The 13,299-nt window shown below is 37.6% G+C and overlaps 4 protein-coding genes across 4 annotated transcripts; 1 reads left to right on the forward strand and 3 right to left on the reverse strand.

Annotated features, from left to right (window-relative positions):
• Nucleotides 1–302: 302 nt before the first annotated feature.
• Nucleotides 303–1,744, reverse strand: BDF20DRAFT_897011 (chaperonin 10-like protein). The gene has a single exon (XM_053082534.1). It carries the CDS (start codon nt 1,695–1,697, stop codon nt 630–632), a length of 1,068 nt encoding a protein of 355 aa, XP_052932005.1. The 5' UTR covers nt 1,698–1,744; the 3' UTR covers nt 303–629.
• BDF20DRAFT_897012 (Peroxin 13, N-terminal region-domain-containing protein) lies at nt 1,734–3,699 on the forward strand. Its single transcript, XM_053082535.1, has 2 exons — nt 1,734–2,433; nt 2,514–3,699. Exons 1-2 carry the CDS (start codon nt 2,214–2,216, stop codon nt 3,506–3,508), a joined length of 1,215 nt encoding a protein of 404 aa, XP_052932006.1. The 5' UTR covers nt 1,734–2,213; the 3' UTR covers nt 3,509–3,699.
• On the reverse strand, nt 3,700–6,708 carry BDF20DRAFT_897018 (uncharacterized protein). The gene is made up of 6 exons (XM_053082536.1): nt 6,690–6,708; nt 6,237–6,616; nt 5,949–6,159; nt 5,493–5,883; nt 4,674–5,419; nt 3,700–4,608 (listed from the first exon to the last, which is right to left on the reverse strand). Exons 2-6 carry the CDS (start codon nt 6,296–6,298, stop codon nt 3,790–3,792), a joined length of 2,229 nt encoding a protein of 742 aa, XP_052932007.1. The 5' UTR covers nt 6,299–6,616; nt 6,690–6,708; the 3' UTR covers nt 3,700–3,789.
• Nucleotides 6,709–8,065: 1,357 nt separating this feature from the next.
• On the reverse strand, nt 8,066–9,166 carry BDF20DRAFT_839647 (uncharacterized protein; the record flags this gene model as incomplete). Its single annotated transcript, XM_053079298.1, has 3 exons — nt 8,066–8,246; nt 8,297–8,450; nt 8,974–9,166. The coding sequence occupies 3 exons, from the start codon at nt 9,164–9,166 to the stop codon at nt 8,066–8,068; spliced, it is 528 nt and encodes a 175-aa protein (XP_052932008.1).
• Nucleotides 9,167–13,299: the final 4,133 nt, after the last annotated feature.

Genomic DNA, 13,299 nt, shown 5'->3' on the forward strand with positions numbered 1-13,299 from the left:
ACATCGTGAATATTGTAATCGTCTTACATCGATCCTAGTAAGAGGATTTCTTATGCCGATCTTGTATAAATAAGGGAATCTACTTGCGATCATTAAGGCGTAAACAGATTGTCCAGACGAAAACTATCTACAATGAAGATCGGATATTCAGTAATCGAAAAAAAAGTAGGAAGTGTAGGGGTGGGTATCGTTGGAGAATGTACGTCTAATATGTGCACTTGGTTGCTGTCGTTTTTTTTTTTTATTATTATTTTTTTTTTTTTTTTTTTTTTTTGTAATTATTTTTCGCAATGGTTATTTGCGACCCCGCAAAAATTTGTAAAAGAAGAATGGAAGCCTTTCAAGCTTTCCCCAAACATTAGTTCACGGTCTATGTATCTCCAGCATAACGAGCACTATGAGACATGTTATAGAGGACAGAATTCCACGTGAATGGAATAGTTAGCAAATCACGTATGAAAACACTCCTCGCTTTCATTCTTTATTTATTGTTGTAGTCAACCAACGAAATAAGGTTACATCAAAATTGTTTATTAAAGCTTGAATGAAACAGTTCAACAAAGAATATTTGCAAAATTGATAACATAATGAAAAAGTCGTGCAAGGTTGGATTGAAGGGACGGAGTTATTTACGTATCACTCACTTTTAAGACAAGTTTACCGACCGTGCGATGCGAGGCGAGTTGTTCGTGGGCTCGGTAACCTTCTTTTAATGGTATAATATTTCCTTCTGGAACCTTCGAATGGATAGCCTTTGATTCAAACAAAGGCGCTATTTTGGATCTAAAATCATTGTGAGGAATTGTAACGATCATATTATACGCATGTGCGCCAAAGATTTTCTTGTAAGCAATGTTCGCGGCAATTTTCGACCCAGCAATAACACCAACGTAATCCGATCCGATATGTTGAACGGGACCTACTGCTGTGGTGTAGATGCCCGCTTTATTCAAAAGAGGGTCCAACTGTTTGTAGTATTCATCACCGCCAACGCAATCGAACACTATATCGAAAGTTCCCTTTGCGTTGTTGATAAATGAATTGTATTCATCTGGATTATCATAGTTGATTACTTTATCGGCCCCTAAGCCGTGGACAAGCTCAGTGTTTTTCTTACTACAAATACCGACGACATAATTTTCTGGATAGATGGCTTTTGCAATCTGTACGCCAAAGCTACCCACACCACCTGAAGCACCTACGATCAAAATGTTACGTTTGCGAGTGTTATCTGCCTTGCTTGATAAAACAATGCCTTGATAAGCCGTTAAAACAGCAATTCCTGCTGCAGCGGCTTCTTCGAATGATAAATGACTTGGTTTTTTAGCGATAGAGGCTTTTTTGGTATTGACAACAGTATATTCAGCATAGGTTCCATCCAAACTAAAGGCCAGCTGTAACGAACCATAGACTTCATCACCAACGTTAAACTCAGTCACTTGGTCGCCGACTTGTTCGATGACACCTGAAAAGTCTGCACCAATGATGCAAGGTAAAGAGGTTAGCATAGAGGAGACCATTCGCATATTACCAGCAGCAAACTTTGCTTCAATAGGATTGACGCCTGCATACATGACACGGACCAAAACATCATGGGGAGACTTGATTTTTGGTTTAAGGATATTTTCTCGATAATTGAGCGACTGTTTTGGTGAGCCGTACCCTATGAGTTGAAGTCCTTTCATTAAATTCGACATAGTGTTAAAGAATGAATAGAAAGATTTATCTAAGGCGAAGACGGAAGGTCGCTCTTTTATGTGAAATTTTTTAGCACACAGAAAGGAAATTTACGCTTTTGAGTGTCTCGAATTTGCCCTAAAAAGGAAGCTGAAAGATTGTACAAGCTGGTTTCGTTCATGTGTAAGTCTTGACATACGTTAGCGGTCGAATCCCATCTATTCAAAGTAAAGTTCATTGAAACAGGCCCCTTAAGACAATACTGCACGCTTGCATGTTTGAGAGTTAGATATTCTGCCTTTTTTAATTGAGAAGGAAGAAGGTAACGTACAGAAATCGGTCATCCACTGCTATGAAGCATATGATTGGATTTCACATGCATCATTCGTCTATGTGGGGTCGAGCAGGTGATTCCTTAAATTTGATTTTAAGCCTTTTTTTTTCTTACAGTGTGGAGTTTTCAATCTATTTTTCTTTTCACACGTCTGACTGAAAAGCCTTCATCATCCACTTTAACAACAAGGCTACACTGAATTATGCCCTCACCCCCAAAACCTTGGGAAACTAGTAACAATAGCAATACAAGTTCAGCAGCAGTAGTAGGAGCAGCAGCAGCACAACCCATGACTGACATGTCAACAACCGCAACAACCACAACACCATCAGGTGTACCCACAGTTCCTAATCGGCCTTCTACCATGGGATTGGGATCAGCTACTTCTGGAACGACAGCAGGACTAGGCTCGGCTTATGGAGGTATTTCTCTACCGTCAAGTTACTCTTTTTAGCAAAAACGATTGTAGGGTAGAGCTAAAACATTAAACACAACTTTGTAGGTTATGGAACAACCGGTTATGGAGGATATGGCTCATCAGGATACGGTGGATATGGCTCAACAGGGTACGGAGGCTACGGTTATAATCGTTTAGGAGGATATGGATCATCTTATGGGGGATACGGCTCTTCCTATGGTGGCTATGGCTCCACCTATGGTGGTTATGGCGGCTACGGCAGTTATAATCGATTTGGATATAATCGATTTGGTGGCGCTGGTGGTATGTACGGTGAGATGGGAGGGCCTATGGATGGTGATTTCAGCTTAACACAAAGGATGGAAGCTAGTACGCGAGCAACATTTAATGTAATTGAATCTCTCGTGGGTGCATTCGGTGGATTTGCACAAATGCTGGATTCAACTTATATGGCTACCCACTCTAGTTTTATGGCCATGGTAGGAGTAGCAGAGCAGTTTGGATATCTGAGGCAGTATTTAGGCAATATATTTAATATATTTCGGCTGATACGATGGCTGAAACGTTTATTATATCGTATTACTGGACGAACGCCCCCGCCTGAATTATTAGAGGAGGAAGATAGAGCGCAAGAGCAACAACAAGAAGAAGGTAGCGAAAATACATTACAGATCACAGAGCAAGGGGAGGAAGATGAACAATTAGATGACAGCAAAGTTAAAACCAAGCAGCTACAATATAGAAGCAAACGCCCTCTTATCATATTTTTAGCTTTGGTAACCGGTTTACCTTACATCACGTATAGACTGATCAAAAGAGCAAATGAAAATAGAAAAAGGCAGTTGCAGGAAAGAATGTTGATACCACAATTTGGAGGAGCCCCACCGGAGGTTGCACGGGCAGTCTATGATTTCGTAGCAGAAAATCCGATCGAATTACCGTTACGGCAAGGGGAAACTGTTGAAGTCTTGTCGAAAGTAGATCCAGCAACTGGTATGCCTTGTGAATGGTGGCAAGGAAGAAAACCTGATGGTTCATTTGGGATTTTCCCAGCGAACTATGTACAAATTGTGATGTAACTTATTTATTTTAGAGGATTGATTTCCAACCAAATGATAAAAAGGCAGCATTAGACAAGATATCACCCGTAGAAAGGGCTTTACTATATACCAGCAATTTCGATAAGACTCGATAGAACCTGCACATAATAGCTAAAAAATTCTTCTTAATTCAATTTTTTAAATATTTCAAAAAAAAAAAAGTTTGCTTTTCCTGGAAGGTACTTTTTTATTCACGAAGATACAAAATCTACGTGCATGTGGATGTCTATGTACAAAAATAATTCATGATTGGGAGTTTCTTATAATAACTTTGGCTTTTTATTTGATTCATTAGCCAATTTAGGGTTGGACGGTGGACCAACTGGAAATGCACCGCTTTGAATTTCATTGACAGTGGTGGGCACAGCCCATTGAAATTTACCTGCCGTGGTAGGAACGATAGCAGGCGGAGGGTGATGTTGTTGAGCTGTTTGTTGCGGCCAAAATGTAACCTTGGGCATATCAAAATAGACATGGCCATTTGGAATGGCTTCCTTCTTATCATGCATACTATTACTACTTGTGTTCAAACCATCATCTGCTGAAACTGAATTCATTGTCACAGGATAAGGGTACGGCGCTAATGGGAATACATTTGTCGTGGTGGTTATGGCGTTGTTGATGGTGTTTGCGGTAGTAGCAGTTGACGTTGTGCCAGCACTTACGTTATGGCTGCTGCCTGTCTTATCGTCATGATCTTTTGGAGTTTTTACAGGAAAATGTCCATCGTTGTCTTCCCTTTTATTGTTTGCTGTTGTTGCTGTCGTATTATCTATAAAAAAAACGGATGAAATGTCGTCCAATGCGACGGGCGGCAAGGCAGCTGCATGGGCAAGCGTAATATCAATGCCATGCACTTGCTGTATAGCTTTCAAGTGAGCACAATATTTATCCAACATTTGGAAAAGTGTACGTTTGGAAAACGGTTTTGGCAAAATATCTGTCATGCCACTACCAATATATTGCAGAATATCATTATGGCTGAAATTGGATGTCATTGATATGATGGGCGTTAGCGCATCGTACTGTCGAATATTACGAGTAGCAGAGATACCATCCATCTTGGGCATAACAATATCCTAATAACAATTGCGTTTGAGTCTCTCAGGTGGATATACAACAGCTATTATAAATCATTCCATACCATTAGGATTAAGTCATACTTTTCCAATCCCATCTTTTTTAAAGCTTCAGTTCCATCTTTGGCCAAATCGATCGTACAGCCAAAAACCTTCAGTAATTTTCCACTAAGGTCTCGGTAAACTGAATCATCATCTACTAATAAAATACGAGGAGGCACTGTCCAGCCATTATTTGATGATGTAAGATCACCTGCAGCAGTAGTTGGAGTAAAAGGTGAGGTGCAGTCAACTTTTGTTGTTAATGATGTTGTTGCTTCTGTTGTCTTAACAGTGTCGTCAGGTTGTTTACGTTTCAAACCCTGTATTCTGCCGTTGACATAGCTTGTTGAAGTAGTGGATTTTGTTGAGCTTGCAATGGTGGGTGTTTGATCCGCAGCCATGATCTCAATAGCTGGCTTATTGTCTCTTACTGCCATGTTGGCAGATAATCTTCCCAGAGTCACAAAGGCAAGACCATCGGCTGTTTTCACGGGTGATCCTATTAGACTTCCAGCATTCATATTGGCTGCCGCTGCCGCTGCTGTTATCGTATCAGATTCCATTGGGATAGAGGATGGCTTTTGAGTTTGAACTCTCCGGAGGGATTTATGCAAAGGTTTCCCTAACCCTGTTCTCTGTTGCTCATTGAAGTTTTGATCAATACGCTTGTTACTATTACTGCTGCTGCTTTCCATGCTATATATATTATGGAACTTTTCGAGCAATTGGTTGAAATCCTTCTGCAATTCCTGGTCATTACAGTGAGTACCTAGTTTTAAATCAGTTTCTAAATTAAAATTCTTCCGCTCTATGTATAAAGTAAATGTTGTTTTGAAAAATACCGGCGGTCTGATGATAAAGACGGCTCCTGCTACTTTTCATCAAATCAACAAATTCCTTGATTAGGTCATCCTTCTGCTTTAAACTTGTATTTAAGTTGGATAATTCCGACATTATTTGAGAATCATTCTGTTCCATTTCTAGTATTCTTTCTTCAATAACTCGTCTTGATTGACAGAGTTGATCTATTTGACGCTGTAAGTGAAGTCCAACATCCCGAATCTCCTCTAAAGTTTTAGCATGGCCTTCTTGTTGTTGGAACTGTTGCTGATTGAATGCGAAGGAGGACTCTCTTTGAAGTTTCTTGGGCTTGTAGTTGGATGTTTTCCTTTTGATGTGAGGCAAGAGGTCTTTCCGGCCTCTCAGAAATTGTGGATGCACGAATTCCCAAGCCTACATGCACACATGGTTATGTTAGGCACAGACATAAGAGTTTCGGCACTTTTATTTTTCATCACCTGATCTCCATAGAGTCTGACTTCATCCTCATTATGGCGTATTTTATGAAAATCATATTTGTTCAGTTGGCGTACAAAGCTTGCAAAATTGCCATGTTTAAAATGCTTTGGTAATATTGTCTTTGAAAACAAGTTTGTATCTTTGACTATGAAGGTCGTGCCATCAATACCCCAAGACAAAATATCTTGCAAACGATCATTTGCAAGCATTCTATAGACCAATAATAACAAAGACTATCAGTGTGGATGCTTTTCACATACTTCCTTTTTCTGTTTAACCGTTTTTACCCAAACAATTTCTGTATAAATTCAGGTACTGGACCTGTATTCTCACTCAGCTTATTCATCATGACGACAGTGGTGTGGATAAGATTTTTGGATTTAAATGGATTCTATGTCAGTAAAAGAAGCTTAAAATCATTATCTAAGCAATAGACTGATTTTTGCTTCTCTGAATTAAGCTTTGGAGAAAAGAGTATAAAGAAAAAAGGAAGCGAACAGAGAAATGTAAAAAGATGCGCAGTGACCCCGCTCGCTACAGTTTTGCGTTTTGAGAATTAGAATTTTAGTTAATTAAGTTGTGAATTCAAGCCAATAAAAGTGTTCGAGGTCAGCAGAAAGTTTCAGATTTTGGTAGTAACTTGTTGACCTTTTGAATAGCTAAGCTGCTGTAGGCAGTTTTCAACAGTAGAAATATTGTGAGATTAAAGACACAAATAATTAAAATAATTATTACATTACCAACATATTTTAGATTTCCTACTATATTCTTTAATGATGAGGAAGTGTAGAAATTTTGGAGCATTTATTTTTATGACATAGTATTGGTTTTTTTCCTTAAATATGATTGGCAGGCAGACTCTCGGCTAGTTGCAAAGCGTTGTTCTTCACTAAAATCATGTTCACGTTCAATTGATGTGGTTCTTCAATTTAGCCTCCTTATAATATGCTCAAGCAGATTGTAATAACCCGCACTTATGCTTGGCTTCATAGTCTCCGGCGAGACTATTGAAAGAAAATATGCGTCAAGGCTAAAAAGCTGGCACTCAAATTATATCTTTTTTCTTTATTATCAATGCCAAGACTCTATTATTCATAATGAAATAAAAGAATAAATATATTAAACTGGGTACATAAGTTGACCGAATAATCAAGTTACTTACAATGTTTATATGGGACCAAACCTTGTGGTTCTTTTACATTACATGAAATAAGTTGTCATGATTATATTACTGTTGTGAATGGATACTCTTCATTCAATACAGGGAGGTCTCGAACTTAATTTATACATTCTTTGGGTCTTTTACTATGTTTTATACTTAGTATGCAATTTGACTGCATTCTTCAATGAGAAACTAGAAACAAAATAGAACACCACTGTTTTTTACTCAATCTTCGATGCAATCAGGGGTTGAGAAACTTAATGCGCAATGCTATGCGCGGAAAGTTTACCTTGAAAAGGCATGATGGGACAAGTATAAATAGAAAGAAAAGTGACAAGGTTTGGATATCGGCAGAAAATTGCTGTAACAATTCACCAACTGGACTTTCAAGGTTCTTGAGGAAACGCGTATAACATTATCCTTAAAGTATTACTGAATGCTGGTAGTTGCAATCAACCTGAAGTAAACAGAGGTCTAATATCACAACGACTACAGGAGTATTCTATCAAATACCGAAGTATATGAGTCAAAGGTAACTGGAAAAAGAATTCCAAAAGTTCTATACTTTTAAAGTATCTTGTGATCATTCATAATTATTTACAAGGAAGCTCTCAATGATCTTTTGCTTAAGCTGGTAGAGGGTTGGGGAGGAATTAGAGTGACAGGTTCAGTCTAATAATAGCTCTATGTAAGTACTATTCTTTATTATAAATACAACCAAGCATTCACTTATTGATACACTTGGGATAGTTGATTTTTCCACCTATGGAATCATTTTCACGGCGAAAATACTGTCAAATAGAGGTTGGACTGTAATAATTGTTATTATTTTTGCTGATGATCAAAGACTTTCTATTGGTTACCAAAAGTTCTATTAGAATTCGAAACTTTCCACTCAAATCTCCAAACAATTGGCCCAATATAAGTTGTGTATAAAGCTATTTCCGCGGTTATTCAAAAATCAGTTACACAGAACACTTTAGTCAGAAGAAGGAAACAGGCAATTGCTCTCATCAGTTCGACAGGTTTCAACAATAAAGACAGCTCAAGTGTGAAAGCCTTTCCTTTTGCAATAGGCTGATGATCTCTGTCTTTAAAAATTGTATGGATTTGGAAACGAAGGGTGCCCGAGTTTCTGGTTGAAAATTACACATAGTCTTAGGAAGTCTAGATGCTGTAGATTACATAACAAAATCACTCAGGTCCCTTGCTTGCGTACGCTTTTTTATACTAAAGAAACCGGCAAAAGACCATTTGAAGGCTAAGTATCTGTAGTTGCCTGGTTTGCCTACGATGTATATGATACAAAAGTGGGTATGCAGTTTTTGTGTGTTCCTATCTATATAATTTTTTTATTTTTTTTTGTATTTAATACTATCCATATAATTCTTTTTTAACTTTTAATTCGGACTTTCATACTGATTGCTTCAGACGAACAGAACAATAATTTAAGAAATACTCATAATAATTTTTTAGATTTTGCTATTTTCAGTTTGAGATGAATTTTTTAGAATTTGAACCCGGGGCAATAAAAGCGGAGGGGCGACGAGGAAGCAAGAGCAATAACCAGCGCACTTAACTATCCTGTGTAATATATTAAGCATACTATAACATCAAAAACTAGCTGAGGAGCAGAGATACGCCACTGTCTGTAGATAGCAATGATATCTTCACTGCCATTTTATTAAGAGGTAAAGGGAACTCTGCCAATTACATACACTCGAAAATTTGATTTCAATTGTGGGTTTTTTTATAAGAAAATTACTTTCGAAAGCGAGGAGACTTATACCTATCGAAAAGCTGACGATTACTCTTATTACACAATACTAATATGATGACGTGATTTTGTCGATATATTTTACTTGAAGCTGTACATGTAATGGAGCTAATTGCCAGCTTTCCAGTAGTATAGTTCCTGTGCTCTAAACCTACTGGTTTACTAAGAAATCTAAGGTTAAAGTCAAAGTTGATCCTAAAAATATCGCAAAATCCATACTTTCTGGGATACTCGATCAGCCGCCACTCGCCAATCATGGAACATCGTTGGTCGGCCATTTGCCACACTCTTTATGAACTCGACCATTTGTTTCATGGATTGGATCAACCTCCATCAGACCCCTCTCTAAGCTACGCCCTATTACAATGGTTGACCCAGCCCTCACATAGTAACAACTGATTAAATCCTTTTTTACCCTTGTTCTCACTTAGTATGTTATACTCGAAATGTCCGTATGTACAGCAGAAAGCAGTTTTCCACTCATCACGCTATTTAATGCGGATTGGATGATAAGCGTTCCGAATGTCAAGGTTATTAAACCATTGAGCGTGAATGAGTCGGTCGATCATTTCGTTGAATCAGTAGAATAACAGTTATATTGTTAATAGTGATGGTGTTTGAACCGCGATAGTCAATACAGAGTCGTAAGCTTCCATCTTTCGTCTTGACAAACAGGATAGGTGCGCCATCAGGCTAGTAGATTTCTTGAGAAACCCCTTCTCTAGGTTTTCATTCAGATATTTAGATAGTTCTTCAAGTTCGACTTGCAACAAGGGATGAATGGGTCAAAAAGGTGGCTGTTTGCCTTCTTCAAGAACGATCTCATGATTGCAGAAGCGGTGTGGAGCGAGTGTATCAGATTTTCTCTTGCTGAACACTTCTTTCAAGTTGATATGTTCTTCGGAATGTTCTCAAGATTTTCAGAATTAGTATTGTTCGACATTATAGGTTTTGTAGAAGCTACTTTAGCAGTTTGATATACTTGAGATAATTGAATCCAACAGTAATTGCCATCTTGTATATGAATCATGAATTCAGACGCTGAAACAACTTTTAATGTCAATATTTGCAGTAGGCGGGTCAGAATAAGCGGATGAATGACCGGTAGTTTTACTGGAAAATTCAGGATTCTTATATATATTGAAAGTACTGATTTCTGAGTTGCTATGAGCTTTTGGTAGACAGTCTTAAATGCATTGCTGCGAATTGAAGACTATGGCATGGTGGATCAAACTATCTCAGGGTCATGCTTCTGTAGCCATGGAATGCCGAAAATGATTGGATACTGGCTAAAAGATGTAATATCAAACGTGATTCTTTTTGTATAAAGGTCCATACAGATCGAAGTAAGGACCTCATATGTTATTGTACCAGAGCTAATAGGGGGAGGGGGTGTCAACAGTGATCACATTGACGGGGCTTGTCTTTTCAATGAGTGTAAAGCCATAGGAGGTAGCGAAATCCTTGTTCATAGAGTTTGACATAGCACCAGAGTCTATTATAGTAACAAAGTCAAGGTGTTTTGGGGGCGGGCAGAGGCGAACATCAGCGATGATCAAAAAGTTGCAACTGCACACGACAAACAGATAGTTTGATGGACTTTTTGAATTATCACTCAACATCGTTCGTTCTCTCGACATTGAACCCGATGAAATTCCTGGTAGGTAAAGATAGCGGTGTGGGCAAGCTTATGACTATCTGATGAAGATGTGGCGTCTGAAGAGGAGGCAGAAGAGGGACGCGGCTTTTTAAACTTCTTGGGGGCATTTATAGGCATGATTGCCTCCGCCACCACAATAAGAGCATAGATTTGTTGTTGATTCGACAAAGTTTCTCTTCAAAAGAAAGTTGACAACCATACATCATGGTTATGTTGTGGAGCGAATGATTGTTGTTGACGCTGAGTTAAATGGGATGAATGACGATTGTTGAAACGAGCGTTGGAGTTAAACAAACCTGTTATCAAGAGAGATAACCTTATTGATTGTACGGTGTTAAACATTCAAGTAGGTCTTTGATAACCAATTTGTTTTGTAAGGGCAGGTTCCTTGACTTGAGAAATGAGAGCTTAGTTCTGGAATTTGGTCACATAGTCAGAGGCAGGACAATCACCTTGCTTGATTGTAAGTAGTTTATGTTGTGCTTCATGCACCAATTCGATATCACTGAAATAGCTTCGCAAGGAATTCAGGAAGACTTTATAATTATTTATGATGAATAAAATAAAGTGTTATATCTTTTCAGAGAAGAGTGTCGCACAATTAGGACAAAAGGATGTATAAGGGAAAATAGTGTCGTGCCTTTCAAAGAAAGAAAAAAGATATTGCATATGTAACTATTTATAAGAAAAGAAAGCCTGCAAGACAGTCAGCGAAACGGTTAACATAGCGTGCAAATCGTTAAAAGATAGCTGGGCATCTTAATTGCTAGTATCAACAATTATTTGAGGAATAGTGTGATGTCCTCTATAATTACCTAGGCCAAATATATGTAATTATTCACCTAAACAACACTACATGTATTTTCTTATCTGCCCATATTTATTTACAAGGTCTCAGACTTCCTCTTCTCCTTACCATTTTACCTTTTGTCCATTAAAAGAGTGTTAGTTCCATAACAGCAACTGAAACTGAAACTGGCCAGAGCAGACCCAATGAGTTAAAGACATTACGTGCTCACAGGTCATCAAATTTTATTCAATAAAAAAGACAAGTTTTCCAAAGTCCGAATTTGTTGAATGATGAAGTTCGAATATTTTTTTCAAGGAGTCTGGCGGTGTGTAGCTGTGAATAGCTTTACTATGATTATTCTTCTTTACTTGTTTTTGATCTATGAATATTTCTAACAAATATTATCCCCAATGGTCCGTGTGTTCAGTGGTATGTCCTTTCCTTATACTCTAACTAAAAATTATTCCTAAGTATCCACGGTAACCAAATGTATACATCTTTAATTAAAAATAAAAATAGCTAAAAGACTCTGAAAGTAAAAATATATGTATAAAAAATTGTTATCCTTTTTGTTGAAAAGTTTAATTTAATAGTATAAACAAAGAGTTAAAGTGTGTACCGTTCCTGAGCGACCAGTCCGACACACACCTATTTACCATTTATGGTATCATACGAGAACTCCACTTCGGATAATACATTATCCCTGTCAAATCGAATTATAATCCATCCTTCCTGTGTATCATGCTCCCACCACAGAATTCGACTGTTTGATGACACTACTGTTGTCTTCTATCAATCCATGCTTTAAACCTGAATACATGTAAGTTGGATATCCATGATTGTTATAAAGAAGGGGTAAACGATGATGTATATATATAAACAAATATGAACTACTATATAATATGGAAGGAGAGATGACAGAAAATATAGTTAAAAGTGTAATGAGAAGGGTTTATTTTACTCTGCTCTGTGTCTTCCATTTTTTTTTTTTTGGTTTTTTTTTTTGTGGTTACCGCCGTTGATATCGTTAGTTAGTGACCGATCAGTCTAGACAACGGGTCTGCCGGGTTGTCTTTAACTCTTCCAAGTCCATTGAACTCTACAAAGCAATATTTGTAATCGTCCAGGATAGCTAAAAACTCATCGTCTATTCTTTCGTTGCCACTGCCAATCTTTTCCATTAACTCGTCTTTGTCAATAGTGTCTTTGGTATAATTATATAGAAGATGATCATTATGCACTTTTTCTTTGCTCTTCTTTCCTACCATATTAGTATTATAAATTTCTCCTTTTTTTTCATCTTCTATAAATCTGTACAGAGTAGAGGAGACTTCCCCATTGGGTTAAAAAATTATTCCATGTTTTATCTTTTTTCTTTTTACTAATTCCCTTTTTGGGGGTTTAATTCCATCACGTATTTTAACCTGTTCTAGGCAATTTCCGTATTTTGACCTGTTCTAGGCAATTTCTGATACAGTATGTAGTAGTCTTTCTAATAAATCAAGTTTAATCGTATTTGAAAACTTGAAATTCTTATCTGTGACCTGTGAGAAAACCTACGTTTATTTATACAAGTATTTCTTCAAAACGCAAAACTTCCTATTTCTTTCCATCAACGACTTCCTATTTCTTCCCATCAACGACAATATGGAAAATATTTGCAGCTCTTGTTGGAAACGCGACTGTCATGTTTACATACAAGGTGAAGGTTTGCTGGATCTGAGTGACACAGATGTCAAAACAAGGGTAAATAAATGCTCTTTAGTAAAAGTCATTCACGTTTTTAAACAGCGGCATAACGGGTACGTAGAAAAAGCAAAAAAAGCTGTGTAGAAAGTTTGAAATAACTTTCAACTTGGTTACAGGTATGCCCATCTTCATTTCGAAGACAGTACCTAGGCTGGCAAATTTTACCATATTTATGCAGTAAACAGGAATATATTTTGCCCTTTATTTGATTT

Source organism: Mycotypha africana (genome assembly GCF_025528875.1).
Source record: "Mycotypha africana strain NRRL 2978 chromosome Unknown BDF20scaffold_12, whole genome shotgun sequence".
In the NCBI taxonomy this organism is placed as follows: Eukaryota; Fungi; Mucoromycota; class Mucoromycetes; order Mucorales; family Mycotyphaceae; genus Mycotypha; species Mycotypha africana.